At 45.7% G+C, this 24104-nt stretch overlaps 1 protein-coding gene across 16 annotated transcripts in view; it reads right to left on the bottom strand.

Annotated features, from left to right (window-relative positions):
• Positions 1-24104, bottom strand: part of PPP6R3 (protein phosphatase 6 regulatory subunit 3) — a 123408-nt gene that overhangs the window by 29713 nt on the left and 69591 nt on the right. For 9 of the 16 annotated variants that reach the window (XM_040255243.1, XM_040255250.1, XM_040255253.1 and 6 more), the window contains 7 exons: positions 16466-16595; positions 14017-14169; positions 12045-12194; positions 11002-11066; positions 8479-8594; positions 6752-6837; positions 753-839 (listed from right to left, as the gene is read on the bottom strand). In XM_040255243.1, the coding sequence (XP_040111177.1) occupies positions 753-839; positions 6752-6837; positions 8479-8594; positions 11002-11066; positions 12045-12194; positions 14017-14169; positions 16466-16595 (787 nt within the window). The remainder of the gene's footprint in view (positions 1-752; positions 840-6751; positions 6838-8478; positions 8595-11001; positions 11067-12044; positions 12195-14016; positions 14170-16465; positions 16596-24104) is intronic. The other 7 variants (XM_040255249.1, XM_040255256.1, XM_040255255.1 and 4 more) reach the window with 1 other exon arrangement.

Genomic DNA, 24104 nt, shown 5'->3' with positions numbered 1-24104 from the left:
TTCAGGATTGGGAAAAATGCTCAGTGCCAGGGAAGGTAACCACATTAATTCCACTGGCATACCAAATCACCTGACAGCCAAGACTTGGTCCTGACCAAGGGCATCTTCTCCATATGAGGAGCTAGTACCTTCCAAAAGGGCTTCCAGGTTGAGCTCCCAAACCTGATACTGAGAAGGGACACTGAACTCACTCCTCACCTCCGCAGGAACTACCAAGGGAGGATATATCAGTACGCCTGTTTTTATATCTTGTTTTTACCCCCATAAAGATTACCAGGACCTGATAAATGAAGAGGAATTTGGGGACAGGATGAGTCTGGGAACACTACAGAATCTGAAGATATCAGGAACTGATAAGCCATCTGGTTCAGGGACACTGGGTAAGTTACTTTCACTGACATTAAACAAGTCTTCTTAGTCTTCTCCACAAATCCCTAATGCAGGAATCTCTGCATAATGAGCATGTCCGAGACGCATGCTTACTGAACTATCCAGAACTATTCAAATCTCCTGAAAAGTTACCCGACTCATCATCATTATCAGATCTAAAGAAACATGCCCTGGAAATATAATCAACATACACCTTTCTCTCACATACCCAACACTTCCTCTTTTAAACACTTTGATCTAACTAGTAAGTAGCCCCCAAATATACCCTAATGCATGTCTAACTCCAAAGCTGATTCATAAATGACAACTAAACTAAGCATTTAAAATAAAAACAAAAAACAAAACTTTTAGGCATGACTCACTTGCTGCAAAGAAGAATCCTGTGAGAAACCCGTTTCTTTAAAGTCAATTTCATCATCACTGGATGAATGAATATGGCAGGTTGTAACCTATATGCATAAAAATGTAAAAAACTATTTAAGAGAGAAAAATTTTGGACATTTGTATCAGCATTTTCATGGAAAAAAAAATCACATTTAGTTTTTCTCTCAAATGTGTAACAAGAGCATGAACAAAAACAAGTAAGAGCTAAGCTGTAAAATCCACCCAATAATTCCAGGGAGCACTTCACTCAATCAGGAGGTTCAGCCGCCTAGCCTTCTGCTGCCCACCTGCAGCTACTTTACCAGTATTAACCACACCACAAAGCATATGAGAGATGAGTTACTCCATATATGTGACTCTGATAATTATCTCCAATTAGATGTTTAAAAGCGAAGGAAGAAGCAATGGCTCAGATAAAATATAAAATAATTAACTATTTCAAGCCTGAAGGGTAAAACTACAGTCCCAGTGATCACTAATGAGCCACTAAAAAGCTCAGGTTTAAATACAACCATTTCACTTTGAATTCTTGCACGTCTCGCTCATTCCAAGAAAAGCACTGCTCGTAAGTGCTAAATATGACTTGAGTCAATAGTCCCCTGCTCATTACAAGACCCCAGACCTTCTGCCCCTTAACATGTAATCCCTGCCCCTCACAACTTAAAACTAACTCACATTAATTAAATAAGCAAAAGCATAAACAGGAACTGCTTACCAATTCACAGTAAGTGATTTTCATTAATTGATTCATTCATAAATGTATTAACAAATAGAAATGACTTAAGTACCACACTAATAATGGTAATTGCTACAGAGCAAGTAATCAATGTGAACAGTCTGCAAAATTCTAAGAACAAGCACTGTACTTCTCAGGTAACTTACACTGTATTTTCTGACTTGTCCTGTAGCAGTGCTCTAGGCAGAGAGCTCTGTCCTCAGGGGGGAAACAGTGGCCTTTAACTGCCAGCCCTTGCAGCTGTGCCCAGAAGCCTAGAGCCACAGACACTGGCCTGGTTTGCTCTGTGATGTTCCAACACTGATTCAAGAAGCCCAACGTGGAATCCACAGGGGTCTGTATGTGGTGTGGCTTATGGAATTCTGAGTAAATCACTGTCTGAATAAAACTAATCTCATCTCTCTTTATCTGGACATCTTTGAGGAAGATACTAAAGTCCAAGTGAATAAGCCAGTTTCCAACTAACTCCCTCTCCATCCTCCCTAAAGTGCAGACAAAACATTCACATGAATTTTGCACCTGACCTGATGAAATCAAAGCAGAATTTGTGATGCGCCTGCCTGAATCAACCATTGCTTTAGCGAGTAGACGGGAAAATGTGTGTGGGTGGGGGGGGGGGGGGGGGGGGGGTGGAGTGGGTAGTTTGCCATGAGAGCACAGCCGGAGTGCAGATGGGAGGGGTGGAATGCTGCTTGGTCACGGCAGCTGGCACCTTACAGGGTGACTGCAGCTGAGAGCAGGTCAAGTGGCTCCGCTGCAGTGGACTTAGGAGCTTCAGGCCACGTGGCTGGCAAGTCAGTACAAGAATCACACTAAGCCCATGGCGGGGGGTGGGGCACAAAAACAGAAGACAATTCAAAAAGAAAGCCGGGAGAACTGGACAGAACCAAAAAGGAGTCCACCACTCCTGGCTGGTCTTGCTGTTTCAAGATCAATAAGAATACAATGTATCCTTGCTCATACTTTTTGCTTCAAACTAAGAATTTACCAGCTTATTAATGAAAACAAGAAACTAGAGTCTTGTTTTCAAACTTAAGCAACTACTATGTGCCAGACACTGTGACCCCTTCCATCTCCTCCTTAACTAGTATCCTCAAAGCAATTCAAGTAATCTTTTCCTCCAGAAAGAAACTACTGTTTTAGAAAGTTATTATTAATAACGGCATACATAAAGCATGTGCACCTTCTCAATTATTCTGTTGAGAGATGTGGTGATTCTGATTCTATCTACAGGGTAACGCAGTCTGAAATCATTATTAATAAAATGAGCTGAAAGATGCAATTTAACTTGTTAATCTTCTATCCCTGATCTAAACTTTCAGAACACACCCCTCTGAAGGGGCTCCAGCTCAATACATGCCTCCCTCGTTCCTCTTCTTCCAGCTGAAGTCTTGCCGTCTTGCATCTTCCGTCCCCTTACTGTCAAAGCAGAACCTGAAACCCCATCACTTCTCCTCAAGTCTATCATCACCTCCTAGGGAGGGTCTCTCTCTCTCATCTGGGTGAACACTGCATCCAGCAGTCTCTCTGCTGCACCTCTAGTCCCACTAGGTCATTCCTCAAGCCAGCAGCCATGATGATCCTTTAAATCATGACAGATTTAAAACCACTGACATTAAATCATGGCACTTTTCATTCAGTTCCAAACCAACGGCTTTTCATTTAACTAAGATCACAATCCCAGGAGCGTGCCTTGAAGCTGCGAGAGATCCCCGTTTCATTCTCTGCCACATTCTTTCTGATATAAATATGTGGGCGCCCTACCAGCCTCTGCACCCCCTCTTCCACCCCCACTTGCCTCAGCCTCTACACCAATATTCTCAAGGACATTTCCCTAGACCACTTAATTTTAAATGCACGTCTGCCCCAAACACTCCAACTCCCTTCCCCTCGTTTACCCTGCCCCTTTGATTATCCACCTCCACTGAGGCAGGGATTTTTGCCAATCTTGTCTAGTGCAACATCCACAGTGTCCAGCAAACAGTAGCCACTCAACCAGTTAATGAATTAAGGAACACCAATACATCACCACCTCATGCGAAGAGTTGACTCATTGGAAAAGACTTTGATGCTGGGAGGGATTGGGGGCAGGAGGAAAAGGGGACGACCGAGGATGAGATGGCTGGATGGCATCACTGACTCAATGGACGCGAGTCTGAGTGAACTCCGGGAGCTGGTGATGGACAGGGAGGCCTGGCGTGCTGCGATTCATGGGGTCGCAAAGAGTCGGACATGACTGAGCGACTGAACTGAACACATCACTAAAGGAGAATATAGAATCCTAACTTTTAAGAAAGTAATAAGGAGATAAGAACACTCTTGCCAAGCAAGACGTATTCTAAGCAAACTAGACTTTTTTTTAAATAAGCGAAAATGCTTTTGTTTTGTGCAAAAAGAGTAAACTATACTCTTGATACTGTAATGAAAGAAAAAAAAAGCCTTTGAGATGTTACCTTCTTTCATGATTAAATTTCAGATTTATTAACTGTTGTGAAAAGAAAAGGCAAGTAAGAGTTTTCTTCATCTTGGCTGATTAGGTTGCTAAGCAATCTTAAGTATGACCTGACTGGTAACATCTGAGTGAAAAGCAGAAGGCACAGACTCTCCTCCTTGCTCTACGTAGTCCCACTGTGGACCCCCAGGACCTACATGACCCCGGGCTGGGTAGAAACGCAAACCCTCAGAGGTTCCACCTCGACCCACTGGGCCTGCAAACAATTCAAATGTGCGCTCTGTATTACTCTATACAACCTCCATAAACTATCTCATAAACTACCTCAACATTTAAAAAACACACCCTTGCCCCTGGAGAGGAAGGCAAAGAATCAAACAAACTCAGTTCTCCAAAGTCAGCACAAAAACACCTCCTACGTTTTCTAAATTTATCTAAATCCCTACCAATTTTTACAGTTTGGGGGCTTAGTCAAAACAGTGCAGTCTCTGGATGTTAAAATACCGAGTTTTATTGGTAATAAGAGTGTATCCATCTCTTGTGCATTTACTTTGGCAATACAGGGCCACAGGGTTGAAGCACTTCAAAGAGCTCAGCAAGAAGGCAATTCTATATCCCTACTGGGACATAGCCTGAAACATTCTGGGCAAAAAAATAAAGAGTTTGGAAGCTACACTTCAAGTCTCCCTGGTGGCCTGGGGTTAATGTAAAAGGACCCTTAAAAACCTGGAACCCCCGTATCCCTAAAAATACAGGGTTGGCCATAAGTCTTATGAACAAACTCTGTGGTCAACCCAGTGCCACAAAGCAGCATTCCCCACTGAAGGACTCAGACTAACTGGGGGTGGTCTGCTCGTCTTGGGTGTTTGACACTAAAGAAGTGAGAGGTCCTGAGAGAGCAACACAGAGTCTCAGGCAACAACAAGACCACAGGGTGGGGCCAAGCAGACACAGAGATGAGCCATGTCCACAGGGCTCTATTACTGACCACTTCTGCTACAGAAACCCACGTCTCCTTTTGTGTTACTGTGGAGTATCTGCATAGTCCAAGTGCTATCGCGGCAACTGCAACAGGCAAAGGAGAACCAGGCTTCAGTCAGCATGACACGTGGAGCCCAGGAGAGCTCTTCGTGCCACACAGGTGTAAATGTCTGTCTCGATGGAAGTGGCTGTCTACATTTACCTGACCCAAAGGAGCTGTGCACTAATTTCGTGCGGTGTGGCCGTATACATTACACACGGTCACACACTAGATGAGCAACCGCACAGCGCAAACCTGAACTGCGATGCAGCCCTTTACACACTGACAGGAGAAACGTACCTGGATTACCAAGGGTTTAAAAATCCTGATAACAAGTTTAACTGACATTTTTTACTTCTACCTTTGAAGTTAATCAAAGGGCAAGTTTTAACAAATTTTCCCAAACAAATCAGAATTAATACTATTTCTCTATAAGTAAGAAACAAGTCAAAACTCCCTTTCAAGGAGATCACATTGCCTGCATTCTTAACAAGGACTCAATATGGGGACCTCTAAATTAACAGGTTCAGCTTAAGTATAATTAATACTCTGCAGTAACACCCTGATCATCCAGAATTTTAACCAATTTGACCGGGGGGGGGGGCGGGGAACAATCTATGGTGGGTAATACATTCATTAAACTCACTGAACCCTTCCTTGACAGCACAGGCCTGTCCAGTGCTTGTCACGTCCTCTGCTGGGCTATAACACCGAGACACTTAAAAGGCCCCACACAGCTCCCTTTCTACACTTACCTCTTCATAATTGTTTCAGCTTCTAGTACCTAATAATTCTCCCACTATATCCACCTTACCAAGCCACCAATCTGTCAAGAGTCTGTTAAAAGACAACCAAAGTGGTGAGCTGATCTATAGAGGGGGAGGCGACCGGCCCCTGGGGCCATGTGGCACAGGGTGACCCGGGCACTGCTCTGTGGCCCCTCCTACCCCCACCCCCACTCTAAATTCTGTTCTGAGCAGATAAGGCTGCCAGGCACTTGACTGCCCAACAATCGAGGGAGTTACCGTGTATTAGAAATTCAAGACTGCAGCTGCTGAATTTCAAAAACAGAATGAAACATCTGACACGTCTCCCTCTATGTACCATCAAGGCTACCACCTCAGTTATCCGGGGGCACGTGCTTGCAAAAGGAAATGCTTTCCCTCATCTTCAAAACCAAATCAATACTTACCTTAAAACTTAGTGTCTTAAAGAAAACAAAGACTACATTCCAAAGTCCAATATAATTTTTAAAAATATTATCAATGCCATTGTTCCCTGGCTCAAAGTACCAATCTGTTAAAGCTGGGGTTCCAAAGTCATCTGCAGAACTTCCCCCAACTGGGAATGTCTTTAATGAGGGTAAACTCAACTAAGCAGAAGTAGAAACCAGTCACAGGAATATTTCGGTTCTCTAACCACCCGGAGTTATCCAGGCATAAAGCAACAACCCGAACGTGACAGGACTGCTGGGGCTGAGCTGAGAAGCCCGGGGAGCAGGCGCCGAGGGAGGTGCAGCGGTGTGGCAGGAAGCGGGGCTGAGGGGCTGCGTGTCCCCTACATCGTCCCAGGCTGGAACTGGGAGCTGACTGGACAAACGAGCCAGAGCACTGCGGACGCAACCTCTTTTACTGGTAAGAGACACGAACGTACCCCTTGAGCCACCATCACCAGGACAAGTGGAAGAAAGGTGCCTCACATCTTTCTGAATAAGCGGGCAAAGCCCCAGAGCACCGAAATCACAGAAATGTAATCTTGCAGAACCTACTAGATCCACCGTGTTCCTCTTGTTAGTTTCTCCCAAGGAGCTCGTGCAGAACGTCTCCCATCGCTCCCTGACTTCGTCTGGAAGATCTTCAGAGGGGAGAAAAGGAAAAAAGCATGATCACTACAGTGACTTACACAGAGACGGGGCACGAGAGGGTGCCACCACGCGGCTCGTCAGAGGTGAGCAAGCCCTGCAGGCTGAGCGCCGGGCTCTGGGAGGCTCAGGGTTCTAGAGCCGTGCTCAGTCTGCACCCTGAGGACTTTCAGGAACCCCCCTACCCCGCCTCTGGTCTATACTTGATGCCAAGAGCCCTAACCAGTTACCTGGATTTAACAATTTTTTTTAGGGTCTTTTGGTAAAAACTTAACCTGGAATATATTAATGTAAGTGTTTCCACTGAACTCTTTATAAAGGTGTGGCTAACAGTGGTCCTGCCCCACGGTCACACGTGTCCAGGGAACCCTGCACACGCTGACTCCTGCACGCTTTCTTGAGAAATTCTGAGGGCTTTTAGCCCATGGCTGCCCCATGGAACCCAGTGTGGGTTCTCAAGTTCCTCAAAGATAATGTTTTCTAAATACTTGTGTCATAGGACAACAAACGGGTACATGGGCAATAATGAAATCTATCCTCTACAGAAAATTTAAAGAAAAGGAAACACAAATAGTTTTATGAGAAAGTGAAACTACAGCTGCAATCTGGGAGCCCTTGCTAGACTGAAGTTGTTGTCTGACAATTCTGGTTTAAATATATGTGCATACACCCTCACACACACATCTGGGAGGCAACCACCATAAAACTAAGACTGCTCTAAAAGAACACACACATGACATGGCCAATTCACGCTCACGGCTAAGGGCATACAGCGTGATGATACGGCTAATCTCTCTCTTAAGAAGCAAAATTCCCGGTGGGCAAGCCCCAGTTTCCTCCATCGCTGGGCCACAATCATGCCTTTACTGCACATTCAATAGGTAACAGCCTCTTGAACACAAACATTCTTAAGAGAGAAGTAGGACAGACTGGGAGCTGATTTTCAGCAAGCTAACAACTGAACAAACGCTGCACCACGAGGCTAAGACATTTTGCCTTTGGAGTGAGTCACAGGCCTAGTAATCCCGCTGGAGCACACGGGGTTCTTCATGTTCTCATCCAGGAGGAGGTGGACTCAAGGCCGGGGAGCCAGGGTAAAAGGCATCCGCACAGCTTTTTCAAGGAACCTCGGGCTGATTACATTCAAATGCTAGTACAGAAAGAGTCTTTAAGGATATTGGCTAATAGCCCTCATTTTAGTAATAGATAGACAGAAAAAAATGCTGATAAGTATCTTAATATGCTAGTGAAAGGAACTCAAATCCACAGGCCACGTGGGGGCCTTTAGGAAAAAAGGAAAAGCAAGAATAACTAGCTGTAGCTCACGAGGTTCCACTATCAGCCTGTGAGTACTTCAAGCTCGCCACTTGCGAGCCATGCCCTTAGAGGGTGAAAGTGGGTGACTCCAGTTCACGGCCAAGCCTGCCGATACTCAGTAAAAGGACTGCAGAACTAAGAACGGAGATACAGCAAAGAGTTACATCGTTCAAACACATTCTCAAGAGTCTCATTCAAATCTCCAGATAATGTGGAAGTAGAAGGAAGCTCCTTAGACAGCTGTTTAAAAAGCTATGAATCTTTCCACCCTACCCTTAACTTCCCCAATCCAACAGGAACGACGCTGGGAGCGTTACCTCTGATGAGCTGCTGCACCGAGGCGCTGTTGGGGCCCTTCTCTGTGCTGTGCACGATGCAGTTGGCTATCCTCGTCAGGTGACCCATGTAGCCGTGCCGCCGACCTCCCTCGGCCCTGCAGGGGGCAGGGGGCAGATACTCAGACTCCTGACGGGGGGGGGGGGGGGGGGGGGGGGGGGGGGGGGGGGGGGGGGGTGTGACGACGCAGCTGGGCAACTACTGTGGAGTTAAGCAATGATTCTAAAATCCGAGCCACCAAGGACAATAACAGATAGGAGAGGAGGGTAAGGAGTCTTATCAGACTGGGGGTGGGGGGATGGGCAGTGAAATGTGTGGCAGAAAACAGTCTACTCAAAAAATTACACTGCAGCCCCTCTAGACAGGACAAATTTTGTTCAAGTATTCAAACCAACCGTCTTCAGTCACATATTATCTTTAAAAACAAAAGCCCGAACCTTCACTGGCACCTGATGATTCTGTGGCTGTGACTTTCCTTTCTCTCTTTCTGTAAGACTGTTTTTCAGACTAAACAAACTGTAGAGAACTGAGGTGAGAATTCTACTGGTTCATTTTGCTAAGACATGATATTAAATTTCAATCATATTAATCAATTACCAGAGAAAGTTATCTAGTAATGGCATTTCTTGAGTTAAAATGTTAGCTGATTCGAGGACTTGGCCAAGAGGAGAGGCAGTCAACTTGCATTTGGCCCATACACCACTGGGAACAGACATGCATGTTACTCCTCACCAGAGGCCACTCTTCACAACCGACCCATCTTTACACTTAAGACTTCTCACATCACTGTGACCTCTCTACCTGAATATTTAAATACTTTAAATTCTATGAAACAGAAGACTTTTGAATGCAGACAGGAGGGAACAAACTGAAGAGATCTTTACTTAAAAGGAGACTCTTTCAGGAGCCACTTTAAAAAAGAAAAAACCACATAATGCTTAAAGGCCTGCCTCAAAAACAGAAGTATCTGCTAGTAAGCTTAGAGGTTCCACGGAGGCCTGCAGGCCCGAAGGCCCAGGGCAGACTTCGGCTGAGCTGCTAAGAGCCTCTCTTGTCACTGTTCGGTCACTCAGTCATGTCCAACTCTGTGACCTCTTTCAGTTTCACAGTAAGATTCAAAATAAGAACCTGAATGTTCATTGGGGCAAGTTCTTACAAACTCTGCTGTATTCCCTCACACCTCCACAAGTGAAAACAAACACCCATTTCCAACCTTTTTGGCCCAAGGCTCCCAATGTTCTTTACGCTTCCTGTTCAAGGAAACCTTAAAAAGCTCTTTCAGGACCCCCTAAGAAAGAAGAAATAATTTCAGAGGCTGGAGCTCACGGGGAGCAGAGGACTGGTGAGACAAGGAGGCAGAGACAGGAAGGGAGTCAAGGAAGGCGAAGATGGACAAGAGATGTCAGTCTGGCCACAGAAGGGTTCTCCTCTCAGGAGAGGACCTGAGCCCCAGCCACACTCAACTACAAGCCATCTTTCTCCACAAAGAATCAAAGCAAAGCCCTATCGGTTTTTAGTAAGTGATTTTTAAAAGAAATGTATACCCCAAAATGTATGCTTACATAAATCTGACTTAAAAGCAAACACAAGAATGCCTTGAGAGTGTTTCCCAAACACACACCCCTGCCGCAGAATCTATTCTATGGGAAGGCATAAAAGCTCCCTGGGTGTTAGAGAGGAATGCTCATCCCAGACAACACTGCTAGGGGGTAACAAAGCCACTCACGGGCAGCAACAAACACCGCAAGTAATTGCGCCAATCAGCTAATGGAAATTTTCTATAAAAGGAAATACTAGGCAATTGTACCCTCCTCTAGCTCCAGGCACAAAGTGACTCTAGGAGCTAATTATCATCACGGAGGACTTGCCTTTGTCATTCTCTTCCTCCTTCCCATCATTCTCAGAAAAACCACCATTCACCAAGAAACAAGAAGTTTCAAACGCAGCAGCAGAGGAGGGGCGCACTCCCAACCCCCGGTTTCCCCTCAAGACAGGTAGAAAGACAGGGAGATCTAAAAGTAAATTATTAGAAAAATACCTGTTAACAATTAAATGCTCTGGAAGTCCCAGGAGAGCCATTTGTAACTAACTGTAAAGTGACCTATACCATGTAACTATATTCACTGTTCCCTGTCTAGATCAAGGGCGCACATTTTCTTCAAATTAAAAATCAGGGCTTCTCTGGAGGCTCAGTGGTGAGGAGTCCGCCTGCCAACGCAGGAGACACAGGTTCGGTCCCTGGTCCAGGAAGACCCCACATGTCTCGGAGCGGCAACTGTTAAGCCTGTGCTCTAGAGTCCAAGAGCCACAACTACTAAAACCTGAGCGCCTAGAGGCTGTGCTCTGGAACAAGAGAAGCCACGGCAACGAGAAGCCCACGTGCTGGGGCTGGAGGGTGGGCCCCACGCCGCAACTAGTGCAAAAGGCCCAAGCAGCAGCCAAGACCCAGCGCAGCCAAACACAAATAGTCAAGCTGAACGCCTATCAGAGAACAATATACTCACTGTTTCTTCTCGTTCATTTCCCAGGCGTCAAGTATTCGTTCTATTAACTGACATTTTTGAAAGAGCTGAATAAAAAAGAATGTTTCAGGTTAACACTGACATAAATGTCACAGTGTCAAAATCTTAAAGTGAAATAGAACTCTAGTTAAACAGGAAAGTGATACATACCACTTTATACATACAACCCAGCAAGCTAAACAGCTGTGAATTATTGGCTAAATCAGATGCAATGTGATAAAGTAACTGCTACCAGTGAACAGCTGACCTAAAGCAAAGCCAGGTTTTATTCTGAAAGGGAATCATGCCCCAGCAAAAATTTAGTTCACAACCCACAGCAATATTGGTACTTTTCAAATGTGAGCAACACTTACTTCTGCATGAACTAACATTATTACATTCTTGTTAAAAACAGGTGTGGCTGGCCAATGACCAGAGCTGTGGGCTGCATTATCAGAATGTGCAAAGCCAGTCTCATTCAAATGTCATTTGTCTTCCCCATCTACTTGGTCACTCCAGGCTAGCCTTGCCCATCTTCAAGGTTTGGGGGTAACACAGTATAAGCAAGAGAATGTCCACAGTCACAGAACTGCAGAGCAAGAAGACACCTGAAGACGGACTCGGTAAAATCACCACCTCGTATTTAACAGAAGACAACAGGCCCCCGGAAGACGCGTGCTGACACTGCAGAGGACTCACCTCTCCCCACTTTCAGTCACAGATTCAGCACCAAAAATGGAAACTCAGGCAAGCCAAATAACTGTTCAAATGTTATTTAAATCTGTATTGTTTTTTAATTTCCAAAAGGTTTCTAAATCTTCCAATCTATTGAGTTTACTGAAACTTTTTCAAAAAGTTCATCTAATGGTGAATTGCCTAGGATATGATTTACAGAATCACTGGTTAAAAGTAAAATCAAAATAAGACAGTTAAATCCTTAGATTCTGAAATCTCACCTCCTACCCTTAGACTTCAATTCACTTCATAACTCAAGTAGAAAACTACTATAACCAGGAGTGGCAGAAAAAGACACCAAGTAAGCTTACATGTTTCAATAACAAGTTGTCACCAGCAGAGTCTTGATCAGTAATTGTGCTATTTTCTGTGTTTTCAAAAGGACTTGCAAGAATCAGTGCAATGCAAATTTCCACTTGTGTATGTAAAAAGTTATTCCATGTGTATTTGAAGAACATGTCCTACAAAAAAAAAAAAAAAAGAAAAGCAATGCTTTCTTTTACTGTCACCTCAATCTTTCAGTCACTACTTCAATACATTCACCAAATAATCAATGATGTGCTCCTGGTACAATAAAACAAATTAAAAGGAATACATTATTTTTAAAGGCAGTTTAAAACGCCTTCATAGACTAAATAACATTATATTTGCTCATTCAACACGTCAGAATTTGCAAGGAATCTAATAGAGACCAACAATGAATACATAAAGACAATAAATTTCTCGGAGAAAATCTTTTTGTTTTCACAGTGTATCACTAATACAGATATTACGTTTAGTAAATTTCCAATGATTTTCAAAGAAATTTATGAGAATTTCATTTTGATTCAACAAAATGTTCACTGATGACTCCTGAGCAGTGCCTGGTGCTAGCTGCAAAATACGGTCTCCAATGTCAAGGCGCTCACACCTTAAAAAAATAACCACTCGAGCACTCGAAACTCATGGAACTATCAGCAGACGGAGCAAAACAAGACAGTATGGCAGGCGGTGATGTGTGGAGCTCCGGGAGGTGCAAGGGTTTTCCAGATTACCCAGAAAAGGCAAAGGAAGCAGAAAAGAAGACAGCTCCTAAAAGCATAAAACGCACAGCTGTAGTATGTTTTCAGGATATCTCTGAGTCTGGTTATCCAATCTCAAAACGAAAAAGTAATGATTAATGATCCATTTAGAAGTTTTATCAAATTTAGCACTCAAAAGTAGCTCTAATAACAACAGAATGAATTAACAATAGCTGTACACTTATTAGTAGTAAGATTAAAGACTAGTAATTGATGACTTCAAGGAGACTCCCAAAGACAGGCGTGGGAAGTTATGCTCCTGTCAGAGGGTGAGGCAGAGACTCTGTCCACAGAGGGCAAGGGCTATGCTACCAAGCAAAGTGTGACCCTGTGGCGCTCCTTTCTCTCCAGGAGGCCCTGCTCTCTGTGCCCTCTACCGCTGTGTCACTAACACGTCAGGCTGGAACACAGTTGAAGTAGCTCAGCGATGCCACAAAGTGCAATGGCATGGCTGATAGAGCAGGCATGGGTTTCAACGTGGATGTGAATTCAAATCTTGGCTCCACCACTTACTAGCTGTACTCTGGGCATGATCTGAAAAATTTATACCCATGATCATAGGAGAAATGTATATGAAGTGCCCACTTGATGCCTCTCATGTGAAGAGCAAACACCAGGCCCTCCTCTGAAACACATGCCAAATTCCCCAGGGGCACCGTGTGACCACCCTGGGAACCGCCTGCACTATGGCAGACAGGTCGGAGCCGGCAGGGGCCCCAAGCCAGGCCTGTGGATCCCAAGCATAGGCCTCAGAGCCGGGGACCTCAGGAGTACAGGAAGTCCAGATAAGACGGTCTTAATACCCTCTGCAGCTCTTTCTCAGTGCAAAAAAGACAAAAGCCTGTCCCCTGAAGAGAAGCATTATGAAGGAAAAGAGTGCTGCGGGCAGCAGCCACTTACGGCTCACACAACCCCCAGAGAAAGTGACGGCACTCACTCTAGCCTCCACGGGAGACCGAGCTTTCAGAGGGAAATGTCTGTGTCTTAACTGTCCCGGAAATTCTCTATAACACAGGCACAGATCTCTATGCAGAGCAACAATAAATCACTACTGAAAAATTAAAAGCACTCGAAATTGATGATAACCTCAAGGGCAAGACTGTTTGCACTCAGACCAAGAAAAGTCATTGACACATACTGTGAGTTTATGAGGTTCTACAATCAGCGATCTTATTTATAAAAGCTCAAGGGCAAGTGACGACATCATTCAGGGACATCTTACCAGTATGACCCCAATGCTATTCAGCTCCATGAGGTCCCCGTTGATGCTGCTGGTATTCGTCTGGAGGAGGCTGGATACCAACCTAACCACACTCAGCCGGGTGTTCCCCACGGGGGGGTCCAGCACACCCCACGTAGTCTTCATCACACTTTTCTGAGAAAGAAAAAGCTTTCTGATTAGATTCAGTTCAGGACTTCCCTAGTGGCCCAGTGCTCAGGAATCCGCCTGCCAACGCAGGGGACACAGGTTTGATCCCTGGTCCAAGAAGATCACACATGCCATGGGGCAACTAAGCCCACGGGCCGTGGGGTCCGTGCTCCACAACAAGAAGAGCCGTCTCAGGGAGAAGCCCTCACACTGCAACCAGAGGGCAGCCCTGACTTGCCGCAACTAGAGAAATACCTGCGGGCAGCAACGAAGACCCAGCACAACCAAAGATAAACAAATAAAGAAATTAAAAACCAGTTCAATAAACAAACGGTGCAGGAGTATGTACTAAGATACCACACTAGTTAAACTAAGCCCACGAACAACTTGGCCTAAATTCTACACCTGCAGAAAAATCCAAAACTCCTACTGATATCTTTAAGATATGATGAAATAAATATAAGAGAAAAAAATAGGTAATTTCCCTAGACTACATATTTTATAAGAAATCAAGTACCCCCCTGCCTTCAATATTCTAAACAAGCAGAAAGCTTGTCAAGTCCATGAAGAAAAAGTGCAATACTCCAAACCTAACCAGAAGGCTGGGAAATTAAGAGAAGTGACACATGGTTTCGGAACACAGTCCTCAACCTCTGCCAAAACCGGGGTAAAAATGCAAACTCAGTAGCTGCCTCTGGGTCACAACCTAGAAGCAGGATCAACCTCAAACCTGCTTTCATCCATAAAAGGGAGTTTGTATTCTTTGAAATCACAGAAGATAGACCCAGAACATTTCAGAACTTTAGAAGTTTGGCAGGAGACCCACAACAAAGTGAAAAGGGTGTCCTTCTCCATGTCCCCGTCCAACAGGGCTTCCCAGCACCCCCACCTCCTCTCCTCCAGGCCCAGGGGAAAGGGGAGCCACCCCCAACTCCCTGCAGTACAGTGCTAATGAACATGGGTCTACTCACATACTGCCCTGTGCAGTAACGCCAGTCAGGGGCTGAGCTCACTGCCCCCAGCAGGGAAGAGAAGTCCACACAAAACACTGTCTCACTCTGGAATCAGCCCAAGAAGAGCACCAGGGTGAGAATCCACACGAGATGCTTTTCTGTCGACCGAGAAAGGAGACGGGGACACCTGAGACCCCGGTCAGGGGCGCCCGGCCACACCTCCTCCTCTCTCAGGCCCTCCCCCTCCTCCGACTTGCACTTCTTTTCTCCTGAACAAATCCTGCTTCTTCCCTGGCTCTCCTGCCCTTCTCCCCAAGCCTGGCATGAAGGACGCCACCGGCCAGCATCAGCAGGCGCCCTTTCCACGGCAGGCCCTGAGCACCCTGGCCTGTGCCACAGACCACTGCCTGCTCGCTGGTCATGTGAGGAGGCGATCTAGAAGCTGAACCAGACTCCAAGCACAATGGACATAAATTATTCTCTGCGCCCCCTCCACCAACTGGAAACACCTAGGGCAGAAGGGAGACACTACCACACTCTATCCCCAGGAACTCACTCCGCAGAGGCTGCAGAGATGCACTGTGTAAGCCTGAGACGCCGGATGCAATGAGGCACACAGAAGGAAAAACCAAAGTGAAGGAACCAGCGTGGGCGGCAGAACTCTCAAGGAACTCTGTCTTCCACCCCAGAGACACCACAAGGGAGCGCCTCGTCCCCTGGCCTCAGTCTGCAGCAATCCCAGGGGTAGCCGTGACAAAGGCTATGGGCCATGGACACCCTGCTTTTCTAAATCTTCACCGTCTGCATTTTCAGTGGCTGCCTGAATAAACAGTCATTTCTGGATTAGCACACGGATGCCCCTGACAGAAAAACTAACTCTCCAAGTCACAATCAACCCACCACTTCTTAAATGACAACCTGTCCATCAGGCAGTTACACTGCTCCAACTCTGAGTAAGACAACTCAACTTCCAAGATTAGTTTCTTGAAGATTAACGTGTACCTCAAAGATGTGAAAATAACATGCTATTAGAAGAAAACTACTTTACTTGCATGTAAATACACAGAATTTATAGGGAAAAAAAGAACAAAAAGCTGAGTTTTCTAAGCAGGTAAGCATCTTACTTAATTTACTTAATTCTATTCCATTCATCAATTTTGACACTATAAACAGATAAAAGCCAATTTAAAAACCAGTTCAAAAGCAATGAAAACAATGGCACTTTTAACATACTTTGCACGAGGTGGGTGGGTCACGGCCGGTTCTTTAACTCAGAAGGTTCATCTACCTTCTAACAGCTGAAATCAAACTACGGAACTGTTCAATGATGCTTCAGAGAGCTGCCTTACCTTGGGGGGCTCAAGCAGGAGTTCGTGAAAAGATCCAAGTCTTCCTCGAATGGCTTCTAGAACACTCTTGTTGACCGAACAAGCTGAATGACTCATGCCTGGTGGGCAGATCTCTATATGGCCTTCAAATCTTGAAACAAAGCAAGTTAATTTTATTATTTCAGAACAAACCATTCAAGGTGCTCTGTAACAGCGTATGGTAGTGGCTGAGTCACATGGTCATGCCTGACTCTTGCAACCGCATGGACTACAGTCCAACAGGCTCCTCTATTCGTGGGATTTTCCAAGCAAGAGTACTGGAGTGGGTTGTCATCTCCTCCTCCAGGGGATCTTCCTGACGCACATCGGCAGGCAGGTTCTTTACCAACTGAGCCACCAGGGAAACCCGCATCAGAGTACAGAGATATTCAAAACAACTGTGGAATATATGTAATTATATCAAAATTTCTGGAAGTAGGAAGAGGGTATAAGAAAACCTTGATGGGGATCAGCTGACATGACCAGAAATCCAACATATGTTATCAGGGGAGAAATTATATGCCATTTCCTCCCATTTTCTCTGAACTTTCTAGTTCCTTGCACCTACTGTACTAACACCATGTCTCTAACCAGAAAATGTGGAAAGCAACCAGAGACCCCTGAACAACAGTGCATACCATCCTTGCCTACCACTGGATGACTGTTAATAATAAACAGGCCTGGGATTTCCCTGGTGCTCCAGTGGTTAAGAATCGGCCTGCCAACGCAGGGGACACAGGTTCGATCCCTGGTCCAGGAAGATCCCGCATGCTGTGGGGCAACTAAGCTCACGTGCCACACCTACCAAACCTGGGCACCCTAGAGCCTGTCTTCCGTGCCACATGCAGCAATGAAGACCCAGAGCAGCCAAAATAAATAGGCCTGTAGTGCTCTAGGATTCTCTCAACTAATCCATCAATATCGCTTCTTTAAAAGGAGTATATTAATGTTCTGTATAAAGCTCTATCTATAGTCATTATAAGTGGCTTGGAGCTTCCCTGGTGGCTTTACAGTAAAGCGTCTGCCTACAACACGGGAGACCAGGGTTCAATCCCTGGGTCGGGAAGATTCCCTGGAGAAGGAAATGGCAACCCACTCCAGTATTCTTGCCTGGAAAACCCCATGGATGGAGACGCCTGGCAGACTACAGTCCATGGGGTCACAAAGAGTCGGGCAAGACTGAGCAACTTCACTTTCTTTCACTTATAGTCATTATAAACCCTTTCTCTTAGGAAAACAATAACAAAATTGCTTTCATAAAATCAGTGTTAGGAAGCATGGGGATTCTCAAAGTTGGGCAACAGAAGGGAGGGGTGTAACAATGTGGGTGCACAGTTCAGATTAAAAGATAAACCCGGGAGTGGTGTGTCAGTGCAAACTCGCTGCCAACAGCATAGCTGCTGGAGCAAGGCCTGTGCCGAATCCTGGTCCTTGGCTCACCAGCTATTTGTCCTGATACGGAAAGAACGGCGCCCCCAGGACTGCCGGGGGCCATGCTGGCACCGAGGGCCGAGAGCAGAGCCTGGCACAGCTGACACCTGGAGGGGGGACCATTACGACAGCCATCTGAAAACATTTTACACGTGCCAGTGATTTCCAAGAGCTACCCATAACAGCGTTCAGAAATGCAATTATAGAAAGGGCACATGGGCAGGGGAAAGGACTTCTGCTTTGATTATAGTGCTTTTTACTTGTGTAGGGGTTTTAATAATTTATGTGGCCAGATATAGCATTCTTCACTGCAGTTTCTGTCCAGGAAGCCAGACTTTGAAACTTCTTTACAATGTCATATCCTATGAGCTTCTGTATGCTTTTCCTCTAGTATTTTTCATTTAATTTATCTGGAATTTATTTTTATGCAAAACAGGCATAGACACTGGATTTCTTCCCCAAGTGGAGAGTCGCTTTCTAAGCTACATTTACGACCTGCTTTTTTCCACTCATGTGAAAATACCATACAAAAACTTATACTCAAAATCCTTACTCATTCACATAAGTTTCATTTGTTCATCTGATAAATACTGGTGGTGGTTCAGAGGCGAAGTTGTATCTGACTCTTGCAACCCCACGGTCTGTAGCCTAGCAGGCTCCTCTGTCCATGGGATTTTCCAGGCAAGTATACTAGAGTAGGTTGCCATTCCCTTCTGCAGGGGATCTTCCCAACCCAGGGATAGAAGCCCAATCTCCTGCATTGCTGGCAGATTCTTTTACCAACTGAGCTGTTCATCTAATAAATACTTAGTGAGCATAAACTTATCTACCTGCCTTGACTCAGGTACCACAGTCAATATCCACAGTGTTTCTCACATTTCAGTTCTTTCAAATGTATGTAAAAACCCACCAAATCCAAAACAAAACTCACACTGACATTCCAAGCAGAGGTATGTTAAATGTGGGACTCAGACTCGGAAAGGCGCAGGCTGTGGCGGCTGCTGGGGTGCCGGCAGGCAGCGCTCTTCCCCTGCTGAAGCTAGTGCCCAGACACACCGCGGCTCCCTCTCACTCACCAGGGGAAGACACTCTGCCTGCGCACAGCTCTGGGTGATTACGAGTAAAGCGCGCAAACATTCACTTTAAGTTTGTGTGATACAGTTTTCACTTCTCGTGGGTAGATATCTAAGAGGGCTGGATGACAAAGGTCCATTATTTAAAGACTACCAGGTGCGTGCAGAAGGTGGCCGCGTGGCTCTCCATCCCCGGCGGGCTGTGTGCAGCTTCACTGTCGCCAGCGCTGGCTAGTTGTTTATGTTTATCTGGTTTAGCTATGCTTAGCGGGCTGAATGGTGCCCCTGCCTCCAAAAAGCACTGTCCACCTCCTAGTCCCCAATCTGGATGCCTAGGTTTCCTTCCTGCCTCAGGACCAACAGCATGAGCCCGAAAAGAACTGGTGAGGGGGATATTCTCACCATGGCCCCTGATTTTAGGGGCTATGATTTCAGCCTCTACCACCAAGAATGACGGCGCTCAAGGATTTTCTGTTTCTCAGTTCCCAAGTTCCTTTGTATTTCTTATTTGCAGACGTTTTATCATAAAAGGCTTTAATGAAATGGTCACAGGGTTTTACTTCTTTAGTTTGTTGATACGAGTTACACTGATTTTTATAAAAACCATTTTTATACAGTGGCTTTCAGTTCAAAGAAGGGAGGGGAAGGTACAGACTGGCCGTCTGCCCCCTGCCCTCACAAATGCCCGGCCTCCCCACTACCAACATCCTCCACCAGAGCATTTACTGCAACCCCTGAACTGGGCTGACACATCCCAATCGCCCAGAGCCCGCGTCCTGCACAGTGCGCTCCTGATGGTGTGCATTTCATGGGTCTGGACAAATGATGACCTGCATGGGCACTAAGACATTACACGGAGGATTTTCACGGCTCTGGAGGTCCTGAGCTCCACCTACTCACTTTGCACCCCCCCACCACCCTCTGGTCATCAGTGATCTTTTTACAGTCTCCACAGTAAAATGAGACATTTTCCAGAAGGTTATGTAGCCTTTTCAGATTGACTTCTTTCCCTTTTTCACTTGCATTCAAGGTTCCTCCATGTCTTTTCATGGCTGGAGGGCACCTTCTTTTTAGGGCTGAATAATATTCCACTGTATGGATGAACTATAGTTTGTTTATCCACTCACTCACTGAAGACATCTTAGCTGCTTCCAAGTTGTGGCAAGGGTGGGTAAAGCTGCTAAACAACCACGAGTAGGTTTTTGTGAACATACGTTTTCTACTCCTTTGGATGAATACCAAGGAACATAACTGCTGGGGCTGTGTGGTGAGAGTGTGTTTGGTTTTGTAAGCAATTGCTGGACTGCCTTTCCAAGTGGCTGCAGTGTTTTGCGTTTCCACCAGCAAGGAATGAGAGCTCCTGCTGTTCGCGGGCCTGCCAGCACTTGGTGCTGTCAGTCAGGTCCAGTGAATTGCTAGCATTGTGCTTCTTACTGATTTCTGTCTAAATGTTATGTCTGTTTCTGAGAATAGTTTAGACTTACAGAAAAACTGCAAAAGTACTAGAGTCCCCATATGACCTATACTCGATTTCCCCCATCATTACCTTACATTTATCAAAATTTATTCACCAATACTCACACGTAAAATCCATACTTCACTCAGATTTCCGTGTGTTCACCTCAAGTTGCGTCTGTCTGGAGTCCATCCAGGACGCCTCACTATGTTTACCGTCAAGAGTCCTCTGTCCTTCGCCTCCTCTTGCCTCTGACAGTTACTCGAACTTTCCTGGCCAGGTACTCTGCAGAGTGTCCCTCAGCTGGGACCTGGTCTTGTACTTTTCTCACGACCGTGGGTTTTTGAGAGGAAGACCACACAAGTAAGATGCCATTTTCATTACACACCATCAATACAACTTAACAATGGCTGTTGACTTTGAGTATCTGGCTGAGGAAGTGTTGGTTGTAGCTGTCCTTCCACAGTGTACTTTCTAGAAGGAAGTCATGAGGTGCCAGCTACAAGTAAAGAGTGGCGAGTTTTGCTCTTCCTCCTAGAGATGGAATTATGAACTACTTGGAATTCTGCCACACGGGAGAGCTGTCTCTTCTTCCCCGTTTATTCGCTCCATCATCTATTTGTGTCAGTATGGATTCATGGTTAAGTTATTTCATGCAGCTGCTTTGTGTTACAATACAGTGCTGCTTTATTCTATTGTGCAAGTACTGGCAGTCCCAGCTTGGCCAACGGCAGCTCTTCCAGTTGCCTCCTGTGTCCTGCTCACAAACCCTTACTGTGGGTTTTTTCCTCTCTGTTTTGGTCATCTTGCACATGGGTTCTTGGTTCCCTGACCAGGGATCAAACCTGCGTCCCCTGTATTGGAAGCATGGAGTCTTAACCACTGGACCTCCAGGGAAATCCCTGTGGGTCTTCCTTGTTGAGCACGTCCTTAGTCTCTACACTGTGCGATGCTCCACACTCATCTCACGTACGTCTTACCCCAGTGGTAGAACCAGCCATTTCTCCAGAGCCCTGATTCCTTTACTGGAGGCCGGGGTTAGAAACCAAGATCTGGGCACACGGTGCGCTTGTTTCTGCTGGTACATCATGGCTTCTGGACCTCACAAAGCAACTGTCGCCTGGGTCTAACTTCATATTTCACTGTAGGTAATTTCTAACGTCCTACACTGATTCTTTCCTCAACTATGTCAACGTTCACAAATGAGCCCAAAGATATTTTTCATTTATTTTTCATTTCTAGCATTTCCAGATGATCTTCCATAGCTCTGCTAAAATTCTCCATCTGTTCACATATTGCTGCTCACTCTTCTCACAAGTCTTTAACATATCAATCACAGTTTTTTTTGTAAAATTCCCTACCAGATAGTTCCAACACTTTTGACTCTAGTTCTATTGACTGCTTTTTCTCTTGAGAGCATGTCAGCTTCTTTTTATCTGGCTTCTTCATCTTGCAATTTTTTGGTTGAAACGTGGACATGCTGTGTAAGACAACAGAAACTGATGTAACTAGTACTTGTCTGCAGCGGACGCACCTCTCTTCCCCTAAGTCTTTAGTGTGAAGTTTGGGGATCAATTTACAGTCAGCAGCGGAGCTAGGTTCGGGCTCTGCTGTTGCTGTGACTTTTTTTCAGTGTACCAAGATTCAAACTTGTCTCAAGTTACTCTGTATTTATAGTTACGGCTGGACCGCCAGGTCTTTCTCAACGTCTGCTCTGCCCTCAGCTGAAGTTCCTCCTTCAAGCTCACTCCCGTGCTGACGGGCTCCCTGTGCCAGGCCGCAGCCTCCCCTCCATCAGCACCCGACTATACCCACTCCAGTGTGGTGGCCTGGAGCGGGGGAGCGTGGGAGGAACTGTTGTTCTGGCTCAGCCTCAGGCACCAGAAATGCCCCTGGGCCTCAGGAATGGGCCATCTCAGGGAACCCACACTTACTTCAGGGACAGGGGCTCTCTAACAGCCTGGGTCCTGCATGTGTCCCTGGCTGTCCTGAGGGATAGAGGTTCTTTCTCGGTCCCTTCCCCCCACCGCTAATGGTCCCCATGCATGCTAAGTCGCTTCAGTCATCTCTGACTCTTTGTGAGCCCATAGACTGTAGCCCGCCAAACTCCTGTGTCCATGGGATTCTCCAGGCAAGAATACCAGAGTGGGTGTGGGTGCCCTCCTCCAGGGGATCTTCCCCACCCGAGGATCAACCCACGTCTCTTATGTCTTCTGCAGCAGCAAGCAGGCTCTTTACCACGAGCGCACCTGTAAGCCCCAAGGGTGCCTTCAGGGTTACAGGGTTGCTCCCCTTTCCCCAGTGGCTTACAGACGGCGGCCAGCATGTCCTGAGCAGGGCCAACAAGCGAATGCAAAGTCCCGTGTCCACAGTTCTCAGGGCACCCCTGCTCTCCCTGCACCTGGGGCCCTTACGGCATTAAGTAACCTACTACCACTCTGTGTTTATTAAAAACATATCAGAACCATCACCTTTTAAGCTGAAAAATGGAACTATATGAAAATACCTCAGTTCCTCAGTAGAAGATAAGAGTTATACTGTGCACTAACTTACCCCTTCTCTCCATATTTCTTGAGTTTTATTAAAATAATCTGGAATTTACTGTGTTTTTTCAACATTTGACTTGTTCAATTCTTTCCTAATAGTCACATGAATTTTCACATCCCTGTTGCATTTATCATTACTTTCACCAATATATTTCTTTATCTTAAGTTCTTTACTCTACCTTACTTTTTCTGTTTGACTTTGATAAAGTTCATCTTCAAGTAACTGACCCCAGGAACGGATGGAGCACTGAGGTCTCATATGACAGAAAATGCCTCATGCCCTCACACAGCAATCAAAGTATTTCAGGGTCACAATCCTGCCTTCTGTCTTTTGGTGTTTATGCAACTTTACAAATGAGATGTCTGGCAATCTGATCTGCTTTGTAGTTAACCCATTTTTTCTTGTTCAAATAGTTTTAAGATTTACCCTTTACCCTAGGGACTTAGAAATCTCCTAAGGATAAGGCTAAGATTTCAGACACCCACCACCCCTCCGCCCGCCCCTCTTTAAAGGTAAGCCTGCTCAGTGTCTGACCGACCTTTGTGGTCTGGGGGCAGCTCCCTTCTGATCAGGGATTTCCTGTCATTTCTTCTGTTGTTGCATCGTCTCCGTTCTCAAGCCGAAGTCATCAACATGAATCTCACCGCACCAGCTCAGGTGCTTTTAAAGCATTTTAAGAGATGATGCAACTGCCTTACACCAGGAGTAGCAAGATAACATTCCTGTACCACCTGATTAATACTGTAGGTTACTGGTTACATTATTTAAAATAGGATTTAATAGGGAAGTCAGAACTGCAGATACAATCCCAAAATTACAATACATCTGAAGCGCTGCTGCCACACTGACATTCCATGATCAGCAACCAGAGATGAAAAAGACAGGAATCGAGATGGAGACGTTGGGAAGCAGCGACTGATACGGCTGTGTTTACTGTTTTGCTAGGAACCAAATGACACCATTAAACATAACTCCAGAAGTCCTGGGCCGCCACATTGCTTATGCGGACAGCAGACCTCGCCGCTCCTTCACGCCATGCCTCTGCTTCACAGGAGGGACCCAACGGCGAAGAGGAAAAGACAAACCCTAATCGCTAAACGACACACTCCTGGAA

The sequence above is a fragment of the Oryx dammah genome, unplaced genomic scaffold (genome assembly GCF_014754425.2).
Source record: "Oryx dammah isolate SB20612 unplaced genomic scaffold, SCBI_Odam_1.1 HiC_scaffold_15, whole genome shotgun sequence".
Classification (NCBI taxonomy): domain Eukaryota; kingdom Metazoa; phylum Chordata; class Mammalia; order Artiodactyla; family Bovidae; genus Oryx; species Oryx dammah.
Note: the sequence above shows the minus strand (reverse complement) of the source record. Positions and strands in the feature narration are given on the sequence as shown.